The 21824-nt window shown below is 44.4% G+C and overlaps 1 protein-coding gene across 1 annotated transcript; it reads left to right on the plus strand.

Moving 5' to 3' along the window:
* Nucleotides 1-933: 933 nt before the first annotated feature.
* LOC143102128 (monocarboxylate transporter 4-like) lies at nt 934-16721 on the plus strand. The gene is made up of 4 exons (XM_076265527.1): nt 934-1156; nt 2114-2257; nt 3029-3829; nt 16333-16721. Exons 1-4 carry the CDS (start codon nt 934-936, stop codon nt 16719-16721), a joined length of 1557 nt encoding a protein of 518 aa, XP_076121642.1.
* Nucleotides 16722-21824: the final 5103 nt, after the last annotated feature.

Consider the following 21824-nt stretch of genomic DNA (forward strand, 5'->3'; position numbering starts at 1 on the left):
CAGATTGCATCCTCCGTGGATCGTTTGGCTCGGTATGCAAACTGGAAGGGGTCCAGGGTGGGGGGTAGGGTGGCTTTGATGTGTGACATAACTAGCCGTTCGAAGCACTTCATGATTATGGGCGTGAGTGCTACAGGACGGTAGTCATTGAAGCATGATGGTGATGATTTCTTTGGCACGGGTATTGAAAATGTCTGTAAAAACATCCTTCAGCTCTTCAGCTCTCACACTCAGTTAAGGACACTCAGTTGTGCTCCTCTCTAAGGACACTCAGTTGTGCTCCTCTCCACTAAGGACACTCAGTTGAGCTCCTCTACTAAGGACACTCAGTTGTGCTCCTCTCCACTAAGGACACTCAGTTAAGGACAGTTGTGCTCCTCTCTAAGGACACTCAGTTGTGCTTCTCCACTAAGGACACTCAGTTGAGCTCCTCTAATAAGGACACTCAGTTAAGGACACTCAGTTGTGCTCCTCTAATAAGGACACTCAGAATGATGCCTCTCTACCTGTAACTGCCCCATGCTAATGTAATACCATGTGCCCTCAGTGTCTGTACTGTAACTGCCCCATGCTAATGTAATACCATGTGCCCTCAGTGTCTGTACTGTAACTGCCCCATGCTAATGCTAATGTAATACCATGTGCCCTCAGTGTCTGTACTGTAATTGCCCCATGCTAATGCTAATGTAATACCATGTGCCCTCAGTGCCTGTACTGTAACTGCCCCATGCTAATGCTAATATACTGTAATACCATGTGCCCTCAGGGTCTGTAATTGCCCCATGCTAATGTAATACCATGTGCCCTCAGTGTCTGTACTGTAATTGCCCCATGCTAATGCTAATGTAATACCATGTGCCCTCAGTGTCTGTAACTGCCCCATGCTCTTGCCCCCTCCAGGGCGGAATCAGGTGACCAGCGGCGCCGAGCATCATGGGAGGAGTGGCTCCAGACTCCGGGCCGGGCGGCGTGAAGGCGCCGGATGGCGGGTGGGGGTGGGCGGTGCTCTTCGGCTGCTTCGTCATCACGGGCTTCTCCTACGCCTTCCCCAAGGCCGTCAGCGTCTTCTTCAAGGAGCTCATCAAGGAGTTCCACGTGGGCTACAGCGACACCGCCTGGATCTCCTCCATCGTGCTCGCCATGCTGTATGGCACAGGTAGGGGGCGCTGTGCTGTATGTGCTGTACGGCACAGGTAGGGGGCGCTGTGCTCGCCATGCTCTATGGCACAGGTAGGGGGTGCTGTGCTGTATGTGCTGTATGGCACAGGTAGGGGGCGCTGTGCTCGCCATGCTCTATGGCACAGGTAGGGGGTGCTGTGCTGTATGTGCTGTATGGCACAGGTAGGGGGCGCTGTGCTCGCCATGCTCTATGGCACAGGTAGGGGGCGCTGTGCTGTATGTGCTGTATGGCACAGGTAGGGGGCGCTGTTCTCGCCATGCTGTACGGCACAGGTAGGGGGCGCTGTGCTGTATGTGCTCTATGGCACAGGTAGGGGGCGCTGTGCTCTATGGCACAGGTAGGGGGCGCTGTGCTCGCCATGCTCTATGGCACAGGTAGGGGGCGCTGTGCTCTATGGCACAGGTAGGGGGCGCTGTGCTCTATGGCACAGGTAGGGGGTGCTGTGCTCTATGGCACAGGTACGGGGTGCTGTGCTCTATGGCACAGGTAGGGGGCGCTGTCAGGGTCCTTTAGTCCTTTAGACACGGAGGATGCCACATACAGTACAACCCTACTCTACCCGTGTCATTGTCTCCAACAGTGCTCTACAGCACAGGTAGGGGGCGCTGTGCTCTACAGCACAGATAGGGGGCGCTGTGCTCTATGACACAGATAGGGGGCGCTGTGCTCTACAGCACAGATAGGGGGCGCTGTGCTCTATGACACAGATAGGGGGCGCTGTGCTCTACAGCACAGATAGGGGGCGCTGTGCTCTACAGCACAGATAGGGGGCCTGAGTTCAGCAGATGAGCCGAGACGGCCGTAATTGCGGATAAACGTCATTTTGTGTGTGTGTGTGTGTGTGTGTCTGTGTGTGTGTTTGTGTGTGTGTGTGTGAGTGTGTGTGTGTGTGTGTGAGTGTGTGTGTGTTCTGATGATCTCCCCCTGTTGCAGGGCCGATCTGCAGCATCCTGGTGAACAGGTTCGGCTGTCGGCCGGTGATGATGGTGGGGGGCATCTTCGCGTCTCTAGGCATGATCATGGCTTCCTTCGCCACCAGCATCTTCCACATCTACCTCACCACCGGCGTAATCACAGGTGTGTGTGTGTGTGTGTACATGTGTGTTTACGTCTGTGTGTGTTTACATATGTGTGGTCTGTCTTAGGTCTGGGCCTGTGTTTACATGTGTGTGTGTGTGTGTGTGTGTACAGGTCTGGGCCTGTGCGTTAACATGTGTGTGTGTGTGTGTGCGTCTGTTTACGTGTGATAACATGTGTTAACGTGTGTGTGTGTACAGGTCTGGGCCTGTGTGTTAACATGTGTGTGTGTGTGCGCCCTCAGGTCTGGGCCTGTGTGTTAACGTGTGTGTGTTAGATAGATAGATAGATAGATAGATAGATAGATACTTTATTGATCCCCAAGGGGAAATTCAAGACTGTTAAGTGTGTGTGTGTGTCTGTGTGTGTGTGTGTGTGTGTACATGTGTGTGTGTGTGTGTGTGTGTGTGTGTGTGTGTGTACAGGTCTGGGCCTGTGTGTACATGTGTGTGTGTGGGTGTGTGTGTACAGGTCTGGGCCTGTGTGTACATGTGTGTGTGTGGGTGTGTGTGTACAGGTCTGGGCCTGTGTGTTAACATGTGTGTGTGTGTGTGTGTGTGTGTGTGTTAACATGTGTGTGTGTGTGTGTGTGTGTGTGTGTGTGTTAACATGTGTGTGTGTGTGTGTGTGTGTTAACGTGTGTGTGTGTGTGTGTGTGTGTGTGTGTGGTGTGTGTGTGTTAACATGTGTGTGTGTTAACATGTGTGTGTGTGTGTGTGTGTGTGGTGTGTGTGTGTGTGTGTGTTAACATGTGTGTGTGTGTGTGTGCAGGTCTGGGCCTGGCTCTGAACTTCCAGCCGTCCCTGATCATGCTGAACCGCTACTTCAGCGAGAAGCGTCCGCTGGCCAATGGTCTGGCCGCCGCGGGGAGTCCAGTAGCGCTGTGCTGCCTCTCTCCGCTCGGTCAGCAGCTGAGCTACGCGTACGGCTGGAGGGGGGGCTTCCTCATCCTGGGGGGGCTGCTGCTCAACTGCTGTGTGTGTGGGGCGCTGATGCGACCGCTGACCGCGCCCAAGCGCCCGGACCAGGAGACGCCAGAAGCCGCGGAGGACCAGAAGGACGCGACGCTGACCGCCCCTCCGCCCCCCAAGGCCAAGCTGCTGGACTTCAGCGTGTTCCGTGACCGCGGCTTCGTCATCTACACGCTGGCGGCGGCCATCATGGTGCTGGGCCTGTTCGTGCCGCCCGTGTTCGTGGTCAGCTACGCCAAGCACCTGGGCGCCGAGGACACGCGCGCGGCTCTGCTTCTGTCCATCCTGGGCTTCATCGACATCTTCGCCCGGCCCACGTGCGGCGTGATCGCGGGCCTGCGCTGGGTGCGGCCGCGCTGCGTCTACCTCTTCAGCTTCGCCATGGTGTTCAACGGCACGGCCGACCTGCTGGGCTCGTTCGCGCGCAGTTACGACGAGCTGGTGGTGTTCTGCGTGTTCTTCGGCGTGTCGTACGGAATGGTGGGCGCGCTGCAGTTCGAGGTGCTGATGACCATCGTGGGCACCGAGCGCTTCTCCAGCGCCATCGGCCTCGTGCTGCTCGTGGAGGCCATCGCCGTGCTGGTGGGACCGCCCTCCGCCGGTCAGTACACACACACACGCACACACACACACACACTCACACACTCTCACACACACACATGCACACACAGACTCTCACACACACACACCTCTAACCACACACATGCACACACACTCACTCGTGCACACACTCACACTCATGCACAAACACACACCTCTAACCACACACATGCACACACACTCACACACACACGTAACAAAACCACAATCTGTAACGATATGTGTATCGAAACCAAGATCTGTAACGTTATGTGTATCGAAACCAAGATCTGTAATGATATGTGTATCAAAACCAAAATTGCCAATCCATTAACCTGTGTCACAGTGTGAGGAGGCAGAATTGACCTGTCGCTAAGCCCCGCCCCCCATTGTTACCGTGTGAAAACTCGGACAAACAAACCAGACTTGATTAGAAATACATTGTGGACAATGGTAGCTGACAGTATATGAAAGCAGGCTTTGAGGACGTTTTGGTCGATAAAGGATTTACTTTCCTCCAGAAGCTATCAAAAGGGACTTAATTATGCTATAGAGGGGTGTATTCAAAACTTTAGAATACATACAAGGTGACAAGCAGTTGTGGCAAGTAGCCGTGCAAATCACCGTGCAAAAACCACTGACGTTAATGCTAGCTAGCTAGCTAGTGGAAGATTGATACTAAGATATGTTAGGTTACGTTAATATTTGATGTAGTAAGAATATAGTAGTTGGTAAATGAGCATTTTCATCTTGGGATTTAACAGGGAACCTGTGCCCACGTTGTTGGCTTAGTAGCCTACATTACGTCGAGCTGTTGCAAACGCGAGAGACGTCCTGTAGGCTGCTGTTGATGAAAATATACCCCGTTTTCTAGCCTCTCGGGGTACCGGCTATCAGTATTACACGTCCCCCATGCAAAACGTTTGACCATGGTTATCCGTAGGGGTTTTTTGAGTTAATAAACTCCATAAATAATCATTAATTTGTCATTTTATGCCTCCTCCCTGTTGTTTCCTATGGAGCTGATGTCCGAGTCCCGTTGAGGCTGGACTGTCATTGGCTCATCGACAGGTCAATTGGGACACGCCCCTTCCAGTGTTTCCCGCAGCTTAAAGAGATACTATGCAGGGACCATATGTAATAATAATATATATAATAAAGGGACCATATGTAATAATAATATATATAATAAAGGCCATATGTAATAACTAGAAATGTGAAGTTAGAAATTAGAAATTAGAAATTACCAGTGCATGAAAATGCTAAAGTTGTGATGTAAAATATCATGTATAGTTAAAACAGATAATACAGAGATGGTTACTACGGTGATGCTAAGATAGACATGGTGGTTGCATAGCTTAATAAAAGTTGATAGTTTAAAAGTTGTTTAATAGATAGTGTGATGATAGTTTAAAAGTAGACCGTTTAAAAGTTGAAGGTAAATAGTTTAAAAGTTGTTGACAGACTGGAAGTTGAATGAATGTTGATATTCAAATAGTTTAATGGCTGTGTATAGGTAGATATTTGACGATAACTGAAAGTTGGAATGGCTCTAATATTTGCTAGCAGTTATGCTAAGATTTGTAACTATGCAAACCAATGCTACTTAGCTAATGTTTTATAGCAGTGCTAGCAATGCTAACCTGCTAACCATGCTACTTAGCTAATGTTTTCTAGCAGTTTAATGAATGTTGATATTCAAATAGTTTAATGGCTGTGTATAGGTAGATATTTGACGATAACTGAAAGTTGGAACGGCTCTAATGTTTGCTAGCAGTTATGCTAAGATTTTTAACTATGCTAACCATGCTACTTAGCTAACCATGCTACTTAGCTAACGTTTTCTAGCAGTTTAATGAATGTTGATATTCAAATAGTTTAATGGCTGTGTATAGGTAGATATTTGACGATAACTGAAAGCTGGAACGGCTCTAATGTTTGCTAGCAGTTATGCTAAGATTTTTAATTCTGCTAACCATGCTAGCATGCTAACCATGTTATTTAGCTAACCTAGCTAATAATTTTTAGCAGTTTTGTTAAAATGCTAACTAGCATGTTAGCATGCTAACTATGCTAACCATGTTACTTAGCTAACTTAGCTAATCATTTTTAGCAGTTTTGCTAAAAATGCTCATTAACATGCTAACTATGCTAACCATGTTACTTAGCTAACTTAGCTAATCATTTTTAGCAGTTTTGCTAACTATGCTAACTAGCAATTTAACATGCTAGCATGCTAAATATGTTAACCATGTTACTTAGCTAACCTAGCTAATAATTTTTAGTAGTTATGCTAAAAATGTTAATTAGCATGTTAGCATGCTAACTATGCTAACCATGTGACTTAGCTAACCTAGCTAATCATTTTTAGTAGTTTTGTTAAAAATGCTAACAATGTTAACATGCTAACCTTGCTAACCATGCTAACTAGCTACAGTGGGTAGGAGTCATAGTTGATGAAAACAGAACATTTTCATGCACTGTAATAATATATATAATAAAGGGACCATATGTAATAATAATATATATAATAAAGGCCATATGTAATAATATAGGGACCATATGTAATAATAATATAAATAATAAAGGGACCATATGTAATAATAAAATATATAATAAAGGCCATATGTAATAATAATATAGGGACCATATGTAATAATAATATAAATAATAAAGGCTAGATGTCTTGTCCGTGCTGCTGGCCAATGGAGGTCGACGTCCACACTTCGACGTCCACACCTCACACACAGCCGATGCCGGAAGTAAAAATTCAATGCAATTTCTCCATTGACAATTGCGGTATAAGCCATAAAAACTTAACTGCACGTGGTAGACTTAAAACCAGCTACGGCTGTACTAAGCGATTGTATATGCTCATATAGATGCCAAGAGTTCATGGGGCACTAACCTTGTTTTTAGATAAATGCCTTTTATTCGCCTGGAAAATCCAGACCCTGGTAATCTAGATAGATTAAGGGTCTGGCCACGAACAATGTAATGGCTCAACTCGAGGGGCGGCAACAAGCATGCATTTGAAAATCTCACTGCATGCAATTGGATAACACTAGACCGATGTTTACTCTGAATGATTCCGGACTTCGACACAATTGGATAACACTATGACCAATGTTTACTGACCTCCAACGTTGCAGAGCTGTCGTCATCAGTTTAGCTCTGTTTAGCCTCTGGCCCGCATATATCAGATAAGCCGATTTGATTGGTTCCCCGGGATGCAAGGGATAAAAGTAACCTGCATCATTGCTCATTCCATTGTGCTCTCGCGAGAACTCTGGATTTCCAGGGTAGACATTTTCCACGATAGTATCCTGATTGGAGTGCGCTTCTCTGTTTACTTTTCGACGCAATACTACTAATCACTGCTAAGAAACTAGTCCCTCAAAATGTTATGCAATCATTGAAATGCATGGATAGAATAATGTTAGAAATATAAAACTATCAACACATAGACATTTACATCGACAGTCGGCCGTTATAATTTATTTGTCTGCCGTTATAATGTATTTGCCTGGGTGTACTGTGGAGTGGGTAAGACTGTTTTTAGTGGCATGCTAACATACTGATTACTTGCGCTAGCTTAGCACCTGCAAACTCTGCAACTAGAAGGACTGGATGAAACGTGTTGAAAACGGTCTCCACTGATAAATATCACACATGCTAACTTGGAAATGAGGTCCTTTGTCCAATATCCTGAACCACCCTTTAAAATTGTGTTGTTGCCTATAGCAATGCTATAGTAAATCAGCTTTTGCATGCCAGTGCTACAAGATGATGGCTTACTTCCACATTGGCAGATAACACAAAGATCTGTGCATATGCCAAGTTCCTCTTCAAGTGCTGTCTCATCATCCATTGCAGTGAAATGGAAAATAATGAATCAAGACAGTACTGAGCACAACTAAATACTGATATTTATCCTAGGGGAAAATATTGCTTCTTACAACAGTCTCATCTTTCAGAAACAAAATTTAGAAAATGAACTGCTATCTTAATACTTTGTGCCCCTTAATGTGCTTTGTAAGAAATTATAAGGTGGCTTGTAACTCATAAAATTAAATCCCATTTTTTAAGAGATTGATAAATTCGTATTTAATTATATTATTGATATCTACCATCAAAATCTTCCAAAATATTTAGATTATTATCTTTTGCCCACCCGTAACTTCAACTGAACAGATAACAATGGACATGCCACATTACTAACATCAAAACCTTTAGGACAATGCTAGTCTTCAGGGTTACAGAAATTGCCAGGAGAAAGTGGACAACACCTTGTCCATGAAGGGAAATATAGCAAAGGCCACAGTTAACAGTCATACTTACTTATGGAAAGTTACCACAGCACAGAAAGCTATAATTTACAGCTGGAAGTAGCACTGCTTGTACTGTGGAAAGGACTGCATGGGCAATATTGAAAGAGATATTGGTCAGGTCATGACTATGCTAGTGGAAGTAGCACTGCTTGTACTGTGGAAAGGACTGCATGGGCAATATTGAAAGAGATATTGGTGAGGTCATGACTATGCTAGTGGAAGTATTTCACTGCTATGTAACTACTAAGCACATTTGCCTACAGTAATTGCAATCAGAATCTTGATTCTTATATATAAAGGAGGGGTATTGAACTCATTGTGCTGTAGATAGGGACTCCCCATGTCAAAAACAACCAAGTCTATATGCTAAATTATGTAAAAATGCTATTATTACAGTAATTGAATTGAACATGGCATGTTGATTAGCATGTCTCCACCTTCAATAACCTTGTATATCAGGGGATGAAACTGACCTTAACCTTTGACCCCATGGCCCTGAGTCCCTAAGTTCATCTAACTTGTATAGACAATAAATGTACTAGAGCAGCGGTTCCCAAACTTTTCCCCCTGCGTACCACCGCCTACATTCCGACTCGGCTCGCGTACCCCCACCATCCGACACATAAACACATAAAAACGTAACGCATTCTATAACACCCCCCCCCCCCCCGCGTTGACAATATTTGTCCGTTTTCCGGTTTTAGGAGCGTGCATTTGGTCAGTTAAAAAGTTATGAAAAGTAGCCTGCATAGTAGCCTAACTACATCCACATACAATATCTTATAATAAGCCTACAACAACGCCTGACAAGGATGTATTCGTTTGGACAACATTAGGCTATACAGCCTAGAAAGGCTAAACTTAGGCTACCTTTAGTTTGTTAAATGTAAAGCCTAGCTTAATGTTACCTTTCTTGCCCATCTGAAATAACTCCTAGCTTTGCTCTTTCCCTCCTTTCTGTTTTTGTTGTTTTCAAAAACCTGTTATAACCTGTTATAAACTTTCCCCCCACGGACCATCCAACGCATTCAAAAGTAACGCATTCTATTAGCTATTCCAGGCGTCATGTTTAATAAGCTGCCCTTTTTTTGATGAACACATTATAAATGATATCCTTTAATTTCATGTTTCCATATCATTATGACCTGATTCGAAATTATGTATTTATTCATGAATTAATTACAAAAGATTAAAAATTTTCATTTTACACCTGTCCGCCATAGCCCTTTTCATCTCGCGTACCCCCTAGAAGCAGCTCATACCACAGTTTGGGAATCCCTGTACTAGAGTTAATGAAGATCCATCAGTCTGCTTTGGAGATATGAACCAAATACTGCATGTGAGTTATTTGTGTGACCCCTTGTAACCTTGACCTTTGACCTCAAGACCTAAATTGTCTTGCCAGCTCTTTGACAACTTATAGTGGGTAAGTAGACCAAGGGCCCGTCCCAATACCTCCCCTACCCCTAGAGTTTTGCCCTAACCCTCGTTTTTGCGCGTGCACGTGTAGGGCTAGGGTGTCCCATTACTTTAGGGAGCAAGGGGAAGTGCTATTTTTCCCTTAAAATCAACCCTCAAAATATAGCCAGGACCGATGCAGGCTTAAAACGAAGTGGGAGATGAAATTACCCAGGATACCGTGCGAGCTCAGCGAGCCGGCCAAATTTTTCATATATTTTCGCAAATAAGCATATTAAAATTTCGAAATATGTTGGAATATGTTAGTTTGATGCACATCTGATGGACTGTTGAGTTTTGAAAACTAATGTTAGAATAATGTTAGAATATCTCACAAAGCTATCTGACGATGTTATGATATCTGCTGAGTGCTTTGAGAGAGTCTGCCCATCAAATAACGTTAATATATCTGATCTGGGTAGTTTCGTCAAAATTTAAGGTGTGTGTTCTGGCGTTCACATGAACACGAATATCTTTGTTGATTAACCAGACGTAGATAAACCAGCACAGCCCACACAACATTGACCGCTGGAATGGGCATGTTCCTGAATGAAAATAGTAGCAGGCTACCGGCAGACACGTCGGTGCTGCGCGTGATGTAGGTGAGCACGTTCGCTACGCTAATTTGCATATAGTGGTGTCCCAATTCATAGGGAAAGATCTTCACCTCCACTTCCCTTGTCGAGGGGGCTTTAATGTTGAGGGCAATCAAAACCAAGTGGAAGTTTTAAGGGGGGAGAAATGGGACGGGCCCCAAGTTTGATGAATATCTTTCAATTGGCTTAAGAGATATCAGCTAATATCAAGATGTACTAACATACGTTTTTGGCCCAAAACTCATTGTGCCATGCTCCATTCAAAGCCCTATATATTTTTTTCGGTACAAATCTGCGCTGTAGGCACCACAAATTCTTAATCTACAGAAAATTACGATTCAAATTATACCAAATATGCTTTTGCTGTATTTACTTCCACCTTTGACCCTTTTCTAGGCTAATTCGCTCAGACTAATACACTATCAAATAGACCACTGTAAATGTTAGTTTAAACACTCAAACTTTTCAGGTAGCCGACAGGCTAACCTTTAGCATTTCCGACATTGTATGTCATTACATAATGCAGCTAACATTAGCTTACATGCTGCAACACAGGTATGAAATATATTGTTTTTGTCAGTGTCCAAATGGGTGAAAGCCACTTTAAATCGGGTCACATTATTGACTGTTGTGTGTCCGAGAGTCAGCTTGTGGGTTTTGTAAGGGCCAGCATGAGGGACAAGACCTACAAAGTTGTGGTGAGTTAAGCAGGGAGGTTGGTAACGTTAATGCTGCTAGTTAACATTAGCTAAGCTACTGTAGCCTTCATACTGTATGATTCATATCAATCATTAACCTAGGAATACTTCTTCGTGCATTTAATGAACATTTTATGTAATAATTCACGGCAAATTAATAAACTGAATATGGTGGTCCAAGAGCAGACCATGCACCAGTCCATGCATCAGCCCGACTGAGCAGTACAGCATAGGATGACAGTCAGGTATAAAGCACTGCACCATGTTGCTATAACGTTAACGTTAACCGCTTTCACACACACACACGATATAAAATACACGATGATAAATATAAAATTCAACATCAAAACACTATTATTTACACGATTACTCCTGAAATAACTTTTATTAACTGCACATTCACTATATAAAAATCACTGTTTGGAGGAAAGGGTTTGCGTGGTGTCGCTGGTGTTCAAATGTTCAAATGGCAATATTTGCGCCGTTTCGTCCTTGCTTATATTATTCAGTGAGGCGTGGTGGTTTATGGGATGAGTAGTTCCTTCGCTCGGAAATGAAAATATGTACACAGTCTTGTACCTTTGACTTTTTTTGAATTTTCTCTTCGTTTTTTGGGAAAAAAATTTGGGAATGGGAATCTTACTTACGGCACCTAACCGCATTTTGGCTGTGGGCGGGAATGTGCAGCCCTATTGTTCTGCCTTTAGTAGAAGAAGAGATATATACAGCGGATGTATGTGGTAAAAGTTAAGTTTAATAAACAGAACACTGAAGAACTCACGTGTGTAAGTCAAGTCCAGATTATAGCTACGTTAATAATGTTTGTAAGAAACCAAACCGTTTGTTAATCTGTCAAGATTTCAGCGAGATAAGAGTATTTGTGTTCGTGCAGATCACTCACCTTACATCAGGTACCACAGAGCCCACCAGATAGCTTGCCTGTGACAAGATGGCCGTCGGTGATGCCGTTAGAGACATATATATATATAGAATGGCTAGATGTCTCATGGCGGAGTCTCCAACGGCATCACCGGCGGCCATCTTGTCACAGACAAGCTATCTGGTGGGCTCTGTGGTACCTGATGGCTCTTCTTCTACTAAAGGCAGAACAATGCCCCCAGGCTATAACAATGACACCTTCAGGTCAGTGCACCATTGAAACACAATGTTGAGTTAGCGAACTGGCCGCAAGATGGCCGCGAGGTGCGGACGTCGAGCTCCATTGGCAAGCACATCTAGCCTTTATTATCTATGGTTAGAGACTCCGCCATAGCACATCTAGCGTTTATTATGTATATCTATGGCAGTGACTATGACTATGCATTTCTTCGCTGTTTTCTCGCTTTTTGCTCGCAGATTTCTCTGCAGAGCTCCCCCTACTAGGGGTGTGACTTTCGAAACCGACGTCTCGAATCAGTGTCGAGGCTTCGAAGCACAAGTGTTTCGAAACACTGCTTCGAAATGTGGTTCAAAACAGCCATGTCATGTGACCACTGCTTCGAAACATCGTTCAAAATCCCCATGTCATGTGACCAAAGTTAAGTGAACCTTCGGTGCATTTCACCGGTGTCGGCAGGCATGCCCGCGCGTTCAATTAACAGTGTAGCTTTCTCTTAAGCAATAACCATGATGGTGTAGTGGTCAGTGAGGGTGATTTTTGCATGGTAGCCCAGGCTGCTCAAATGTGGTTCGATCCCCGTTTGATTTGTAAGGTATTGTTTCAGACCGTATCTGTTTATGTTTTCTACTTCACCATTAACCACACAGTTTCAACTAAACTCTCAGAATGGTCAAAAATCGAGAGTTTTTATAAGAAGAAAGTGATTTAGAGAACACAGTGGCAGCAATAAGATTCTCTTTATTGTGACTTCATGTGGTCTCCCTTCCAGTTATTGACCAAGGGTATGCTGCTTAGCTTTTGACAAAGACTGAACACAGGTAACACAACGAGCCACGAACTTTAAAGACTACATCTCCAATACGAAGCATTTGACAGATTTGTTTCACCCTAAACAGCTCTGAGGTGTCGGAATTGTTTCAAAGCTTCGGAACAATTCGGCACAATTGCTTCGAACGTTTCAGTGTTTCATAAAGCCTCGCTTTGCCCATCCCTACCCCCTACAGCTTCAGAGTATATATTTGACGACACTCCTCAATCGGTCAGTCTGCCGTTTCCAGTAGCGTGCGGTGACCATACATGTTGGTAGGGCAGAAAGCGTTGTCTGACTTTTTTTAATAGCCTATCATTTGGGCTACATTAAAATTACATATTTTACATGCTTAAATCACGTCACAGTCAGAAATATAAGTGGATTAAAATTGTAGATCAGTAACCCGTCAGTTAAATTTGCACATTCTCATCACGTTAAACCAGCAAAGCATAGCAACCGTTGTTGCTATAGGTAAACAAAACCTTGTGTTGTCTGGCTTGCTAACTAACTATCTAATATTTGTAAGTAGTTGGGTTTTATAACTGCAACTAAAAACAGTTGGGTGTCATGGATAATTGTCTGACCACTCGCTGTAGAAATAGGCCTATATTATAGGCTCATTCTGAATGCAGTGTGTGGCCAGGGTTGGGTCAGATTACTTTGAAATGTAATCCATTACTGACTACAAATTACATGGCAATTTTTGTAATCAGTAACGTAATCAGTTGGATTACCAAAAACATGTAATGTAATCTGATTACTTTAGGATTACTTTTAGATTACTTCAATAAATATGTCCCTTAAGTAAAAGACACCACCACTGAATTGATGAAAGAATTCTCATTCTATTTTTCTCTTTATTATTTCATTACATCTAAGAAATCTCTTTGCTCTGAGTAAAGCATTCCTGTGTGAATTAACTGATCTTTTCCTCCAAAAATCTTAATGTAGCCCTTTGTTTTAGTGTTATCATTTACTTTGAGTTCACCAGGTCCCATTGCCTGAAAAACACCCAAAACTAATACATTTCTATAGCTATTCTCCACTTTGGGGGTGGTGTTTTGGTGGTTGAAATTTTCACCCCATTCCAAAATTGATCACTTAGTCATCATGGATGTGATCATGGATCACTATTCTCCAAACATGGACAACTCAGCTTAACCTTTATAAGGGCACACCTGGACAATGAATTTAGCTTTCGCTGGATTTTTTTGACCCAGGGACATGGCCTGAGATTGAATGACACCATGTCCATTTCAATTGTGGGGGTGAGAAAATTATTCCTTTGGGATGTTTTTCAACCAGGGGGACCAAACAAGAGGCTACATTAAGATTAGGAGGAAAATATCAGGCAGTGTGCCGAGAGTTAGTAAGTAAGTATAGATACTCTTTTGATCCCGTGAGGGAAATTTGGTCTCCCAATCTGTGAATTAGTGAAGCACACAGAGCACACAGTGAACACACAGTGAGGTGAAGCACACAATGAGCACACAGTGAGGTGAAGCACACAATAACCCGGAGCAGTGAGCTGCCTTGCTACAGCGGCGCTCGGGGATCAGTGAGGGGTTAGGTGCCTTACTCAAGGGCACTTCAGCCATGGATGTGGGCATGGGCTCAACCACTTCCCCCGCCCATATTTTTTCTACTGGTCGGGGATCGAACCGGCAGGCCCGAAGCTTGTTAAATTAAAAGATAGCTAGGCTATCATAAAAAAAAGTTTCATTGTTTGCATGATAAAATGTAATCAGGTAATCCCCAACAATGTAACTGTAATCTGATTACACATTTGTTTTATTGTAATCTGGGCTGATTACAGTTACTTGATTTTTGTAATCTGATTACGTAATCCAGATTACATGTAATCCGTTACTACCCAACCCTGTGTGTGGCCATACCTTTGAACACTGTTGCCTTCTCGTTTTTGCGCTGTCCAAAGATGCTATTAAATCCACTAGCTACTAAACCAAGAAAGACATCAGGTTTAGCTAACTTATATTCTAATTTCAACCTCTCAAATTGTTTTTTTTTAACAGAAACTCAACATGGTTAACAGGTGCAACACTACTCACCATTTCTTCATCTTGAAATGAAACGATAGGCCTAATTTATAACTGGCGGAATAATTTGAGCAGTTCTAGAATATGACCATGGGGCAGACTACTTTACGACCATACAGGCATCTTTTAGTGCGGATTGCAATCCTTATTGAAGCCGCCAGGGTTATGCGATAAATATATTGAGGAATGCGATCGTCGAGGTGCCCTACCCCAACATTGCATGACACATTCAATTCAACGAGAATCGCCACCATCATCCAAAAGTTGATGTCAATAGACCAAAAATAGTTGGAAAGCCTACAGAAACTACAGATAATTATTTAATTAAAAATAGACTTAGAGCTATGATTTACTGAGGAACTATTTTTTGTGGAGGATGCTTCAGGTAGTTCGCTGCCCCACCTGCCCATATGGACCACATGCGCCTGGCCATTTCCTCTTTCCTCCAACAACGGTTTACTCGCACACGCACGCACGCACACACACACACACACACACACGCACGCACGCACGCACACACACACACACGCACACACACACACACACACACTTACATATCTGAAGAAGGAAATGAGTAGAGGTTCTGAGCCCATCCCAGAATGTCACCGCTTAAATCTGTGCTTCAGATTTACATATCTGAAAAAGGAAATGTTGCTCTGTGAAGCAGTCCTACACACACACACCTCTAACCACATTAAGTTATTAAGTTGCTGTGTCTGATAGGCTGTACGTGGGTTCCTGTGTGTGTGTGTGTGTGGTTAATTAAGATTACAGTGTTTGTGGGTATCAGTGAGTGTTATGTAAAGAGCTCATAATCTCTCTGGTATTAAGGAACTGAGCCGTGTTCTGGTGGACGAAGTGACAAGACCCTGAAGGACTTCACACCTGTGTGGTGTCTGTGTGTGTGTGGTGTGTGTGTGTGTGTGTGTGTGTGTGTGGTGTGTGTGTGTGTGTGTGTGTGTGTGTGGTGTGTGTGTGTGAGTGTGTGTGTGTGTGTAGTGTGTGTGATGTGTGTGTGTGGTGTGTGTGTGTGTGTGTGGTGTGTGTGTGTGTGTGTGTGTGTGTGTGTGTGTGGTGTGTGTGTGTGTGGTGTGTGTGTGTGTGTGTGGTGTGTGAGTGTGTGTGTAGTGTGTGTGTGTGTGTGTGAGTGTGTGTGTGTGTGTGTGTGTGTGTGGTGTGTGTGTGTGTATGTGTGTGTGTGTGTGTGTGTGTGTGTGTGTGTGTGTGTGTGTGTTGGTGTGTGTGTGTGGTGTGTGTGTGTGTGTGTGTGTGTATGTGTGTGTGTGTGTGTGTGGTGTGTGTGTGTGGTGTGTGTGTGTGTGTGTGTGTGTGTGCTGCAGGGCGCCTGCTGGACTTAACCCATAAGTACCGGCACCTGTAATTCTCAATAATTAAATATACCCTTCCCGTAACATATGTGTGTGTGTGTGTGTGTGTGTGTGTGTGTGTTGCAGGGCGCCTGCTGGACTTCACTCATAACTACCAGTACGTGTTCCTGCTGGCGGGCTCGGAGGTGGTGCTGTCGGCGCTGGTCCTGGCCACCTGCAACTTCCTGTTCATCAAGAAGAAGGAGCCGGAGCTGCCCGCGGTGAAAGAGCGCCCCCCGGAGGAGATACGGGAGCTCAGCTGCGCGCTGAAGGAGGAGCAGGAGGCGCAGGCCGGCCCCAGTGGCACCTCCTCCGCCACCACCTCCTCCGCCACCGCCTCCCAGGGCACCAGCGGCTCTAGTGGCTCCGCCTCCCCGGCACTCAGTCCCGCCCCTGTTGCCGAGGCGACCACCACCAAGGTGGAGGAGGGGGGTGGGGCCAGCGGGCCGCAGGTGGAACCCGAGTCCTCGCTCTGAGGAAGCGTCTGGTTTCCATGGAGATGAGACACTCCATGTCACACTGTGATGTGCAATATGCAAGTGTGTGTGTGTGTGTGTGTGTGTGAAAGAGATAGGAAGTAAAACAACACAATGGAGTTTTGGTGTAAAACTAGCATGCTAGCTAGCTAAAAGGCAAACATCACCAGAGCCTTATAGGCACTGCTAGAAGCTTTAGCGAGCTAGCTAGCTAAAAGGCATGCAGAACCTTGCAAACACCACCCAGAGCCTTCTTGGCAATGCTTACAGGTTGCTAGCATGCTAACTGGTGTCTTGCTGCGAGTTCTTTCCTTTTTTTAACTGCATTGTGCATGTCCTGGATGTTTATCTGTCCAACACCTGACCATTGAATTTCAACACCAAAACTAAATGACGGGGATATATCTAGGCAGACTGCTGTAGAAGGGTCTAGTATCCGGTTCTAGGCAGACTGCTGTAGAAGGGTCTGGTGTCCGGTTGTAGGCAGATTGACGTAGAAGGGTCTGGTGTCCGGTTCTAGGCAGACTGCTGTAGAAGGGTCTGGTAGGGTCTAGTATCCGGTTCTAGGCAGATTGATGTAGAAGGGTCTGGTATACGGTTCTAGGCAGATTGCTGTAGAAGGGTCTGGTATCCGGTTCTAGGCAGACTGCAGCAGGTTCTGACCTACCTCAGGCTCCCCAGAACCGGGTCCAGAACGTGCAGCCAGATAACAGAGCGCACACACAGCTGTGTGTCTAGGGTTGGGGTCAGATCAGACGTTCAGAAACCACCATCTCATTTGTGTTGGATGCGTGTGTGTGTGTGTGTGTGTGTGTGTGTGTATTCAAACCTATGGTTTACATAGAACCTATACTGTAGTGCGGCAATGCAGTACAACAACAATGTATTTAGTCTTGTTTATTTGCTATTTTGTATATGTATGTATGTATGTATTTATTAATTTATTTATCAGTTCATATTAGATATAGGAATATAGTTGGAATGACTTGTGATGTATTTATTGTATGTCATTTTCATTACTGTGGGCATTCTCCTAGCAGGCAGCTCTATGGTGCGTTACTGCAGTGGTTCTTAACTGGCTTTGGGACCCACAGTTTCCTATGTTCATGAAGTCGCGACCCATATATTTGTATAGCGATCAAGCCAACAGATATGGTGAGCTACATGGTAAGACGCACAAAGTGCCTGTAGGCCTACTTGTTTGGAACATGCGGATGTTTGGCATTACATTTGTGAAGTCTTCAACTCCTGATGTCACCTTTCAGAGTGCTCGACAAGTTTGTCTGACGGGTGCTTTGTTTTGTGACATTTTCTCTCATGTGCCAGCAAATGTGAACAACGAACACAGGGCTTTCTATCTCATTTTGTCTCAATTTAAGTGAATCCATCCTACTTCAAATATTCAGGGTCGTAGCCTACTTGCTACCTGGCACATAAACATTGTCTATGTCCATGGCAATGACTGATATACAAATAAAGTCTATCAAAATAAAAGTCCAATATTAGATCTGATAAGGTAACATGGGAAATGGGCAACTTTTATTTATTTATTTATTTATTTATTTATTTATTTTTAACCACAAGCTCCGTGACCCACCCAAAGCGGTTCTGCGACCCACTTTTGGGTCCCGACCCACTAGTTAAGAACCACTGTGTTACAGGACCTATGGACCATGGCATGTTAGGGCCTACACACACAGGCATGGCATGTTAAGACCTACACACACACGCGGGCATGTTAGTCTACCTCACTCGTTTCTCTGTTTTTACTTTGGCAAGGTAACACGTCAATCTGAATGTGTAATGATGAGTTTGGACTCTGTGATCGACTGCTTTAGCCTAGCGCACTGTACATCTCCCGAGGAGATGACGAAGTTGCTGCTTTAACTCAGAAGATGTTGGTCTGATGAAGATTAAACCAAAACATGTTTCAGGAATAGATGGCCAGAGCTAAGTCTCCAACAGCTGGTACACACACACACATACACACTAGTGTTGTCACGATACCAAAATTATGACTTCGATACGATACCTGCCATAAATATCACGATGCTCGATACTAAAACGATACTACGGCGAAATCCTAAGATATCTGGAGAAGAAAGGACTCATACCTCCTCCAAGTGTATTGAGTCATTTGTGTTGAATTTGGTGCACTTTTGTAGTGTGTAGGTCAATTCTGGGTTCTAAACTTCCTACATAATTATTATTTTTTTATAGTCAGTAAAATAGTAGGCCTACTTTGTGTGATTAAGTCCTTTATTGTTTGTTATAGTTCATTTACATTGTGTTGTGGCAATAAAGTAGCTTTAAATAGCCAAACTAGGCTAGATCGATCAAGGTCAGTGTTAAAATTACTGCATGCAAATCACTGAATGCTATGCAGAGGGGCCTAATCTTTAGGCCATCTGATGTACAGTATAGGCTACCCTAGGCCTTCCCATGTTCATGGGATTTCTTTGACAGTTGCAAAGGGGAAAATGTGAGGATAGTCTTCTTTGTGCCCAGTGTACAAGTACGACGTTCCAACCACTCAGGTCTTCGTCAGATAGGCCTACACCATTACCTGTTGCAATATATCTGTGTGCATTCCTACATTACGTCTATTTCTTTGATAACATGATTTGCTACCACGTACTGTAACAATAAGCCGCTATTATTATTAGGACTCAACACGCTTGGTGGTGTTATGCTGTGGGCATTAATTAGCGCATTTCGGGTAGCCTATCCTACATCTGGGCAATAATTATTGAACAAATTGCAGTCTACATGCCATGACAAATATTACCAGTAGTAGGCTGCTACTGACCGAACATGAAATAGATCGTTTACAAGTTATGGTAATGTTATTCTGGCGTGAACATTGCGCTTTCATCGCGTTAGCACCCTTGATTACAGCTCGTTATGTCTCGTCAAAATGATTACAGCTCTGTCTCAAAATTCATTGATGAAGGAAGGTTCGCTTTATCCCAGAGAACCATACTCGTTTCACTTAGGCTAGACTAAAACATAAGAGAAGAACTTGGCACTAACCATGTAGTCGTGTTTTCTATAGCATATTCGTTAACCTGTCGTTCTTTGAACTCTTTAAAAATGTTGGGATATATCTGCGAGGTGTTTAGCCAAGTTCCATGCGTAGCCTACTGCTTTTAAATGACTTTGTGTACCTGATGGCTTGCCTTCACGCTATGTATCCGAAATAGAAATAGCACACCTTTTGTTTTATCCACAAGGCCTAGAACTGTCGGCAAAGAACTATGTTGACGTTGGCTGCGCACTCACTCACTCAGAGCTGCCTGCTTGACACGCCCACTTGCCTAGATGCGTGCAAGGAGCAGTGGGAGCAGCAGTTGACACAGAACGTTATTATTTTAATAAAGTATCGATTCTAAAAACGTCTGAAATCGTATCGTTTTTTGCGTGAAGGCATCGCGATACCTTTTTAGTATCGATACACCGTGCAACACTAATACACACACACACAGACACACAGACACAGATACTACTGCTAGTGTTTCTGGCAGATACATGCCATTCTGTACAGTGAGGACGCACACACACACACATACTCTCACACACACACACTTACACACACACACACATACACACAGTTAGGACAGCTGTCTGACATCTTCATGTGGTTGTGCCTTGTCCCTCAGAGGGATTAAATAGTGTTGAGACTGTAGACTTGTAGACTGTAAATAAAGGGGCTGTCTTCTTCTCCAACTTGTGTCCTTGTGATTCTGTTGGGAGGACTTGGGATCAGACAGACCCATTCTGATAGGAAAGACCCATTCTGATCAGACAGACCCATTCTGATAGGAAAGACCCATTCTGATCAGACAGACCCATTCTGATAGGACAGACCCATTCTGATCAGACAGACCCTCAACCACTCTTGCCCTCAGCTCTCCACTGTGTGTGTGTGTGATGAAGACCACTGTGTGTGTGTGTGTGATGAAGACCACTGTGTGTGTGTGTGTGTGATGAAGACCACTGTGTGTGTGTGTGTGATGAAGACCACTGTGTGTGTGTGTGTGTGATGAAGACCACTGTGTGTGTGTGTGTGTGTGTGTGTGATAAAGACCACTGTGTGTGTGTGTGATGAAGACCACTGTGTGTTGTGTGTGTGTGTGATGAAGACCACTGTGTGTGTTTGTGATGAAGACCACTGTGTGTGTGTGTGTGTGATGAAGACCACTGTGTGTTGTGTGTGTGTGTGTGATGAAGACCACTGTGTGTGTGTGATGAAGACCACTGTGTGTGTGTGTGTGTGTGTGATGAAGACCACTGTGTGTGTGTGTGTGTGATGAAGACCACTGTGTGTGATGAAGACCACTGTGTGTGTGTGTGTGTGTGATGAAGACCACTGTGTGTGTGTGTGTGATGAAGACCACTGTGTGTGTGTGTGTGATGAAGACCACTGTGTGTGTGTGTGTGTGTGTGATAAATACCACTGTGTGTGTGTGTGATGAAGACCACTGTGTGTTGTGTGTGTGTGTGTGTGTGATGAAGACCACTAGTGTGTGTGTGTGATGAAGACCACTGTGTGTGTGTGTGTGATGAAGACCACTGTTTGTGATGAAGAGCACTGTGTGTGTGTGATGAAGACCACTAGTGTGTGTGTGTGTGATGAAGACCACTGTGTGGGAGGCCCTCAGCCTTTGTGTGTGAGTATGCGACGCTAAGCTCCTTAGCTCTTGATAACTGTAAAGATATATTCTATTTCCACTAATCTCTGAAGCCTCCCCATTCCAGTGCTAGCGTAGCCTAGCGTGTGAGGCAAAGACCCACGCTGAGGACAACTAATGGGATCAGGTGATGCCAAGCTACTGTAGTTAGCCTCCGCTAGCAGGTTAGTTAGCCTCCGCTAGCAGTCTATTCAGTTAGCATCATTTACTTTTAATACTAATATCAGACATGTCCTGGGTCAAAGGTCAAGCCATGCGTGAGTCACCCATCAGCTGTGTGTCTGGCCCAGCTGGGTGAAGAGTGTGTGGGCAGCTGGTCATCAGAGTGTGTGTGTGTCGTCATGTCACGTCCGCTAGTTCAGAGGAAGCGAGAAAACACACTCAATCCTCTTAGTGTGGGACTTAAGCAGGA

This window comes from Alosa pseudoharengus, unplaced genomic scaffold, assembly GCF_046254945.1.
Source record: "Alosa pseudoharengus isolate Yale_2024_CS ecotype anadromous, Long Island Sound unplaced genomic scaffold, YU_APseudo_1.1 YU_APseudo_1.1_scf_4, whole genome shotgun sequence".
In the NCBI taxonomy this organism is placed as follows: domain Eukaryota; kingdom Metazoa; phylum Chordata; class Actinopteri; order Clupeiformes; family Clupeidae; genus Alosa; species Alosa pseudoharengus.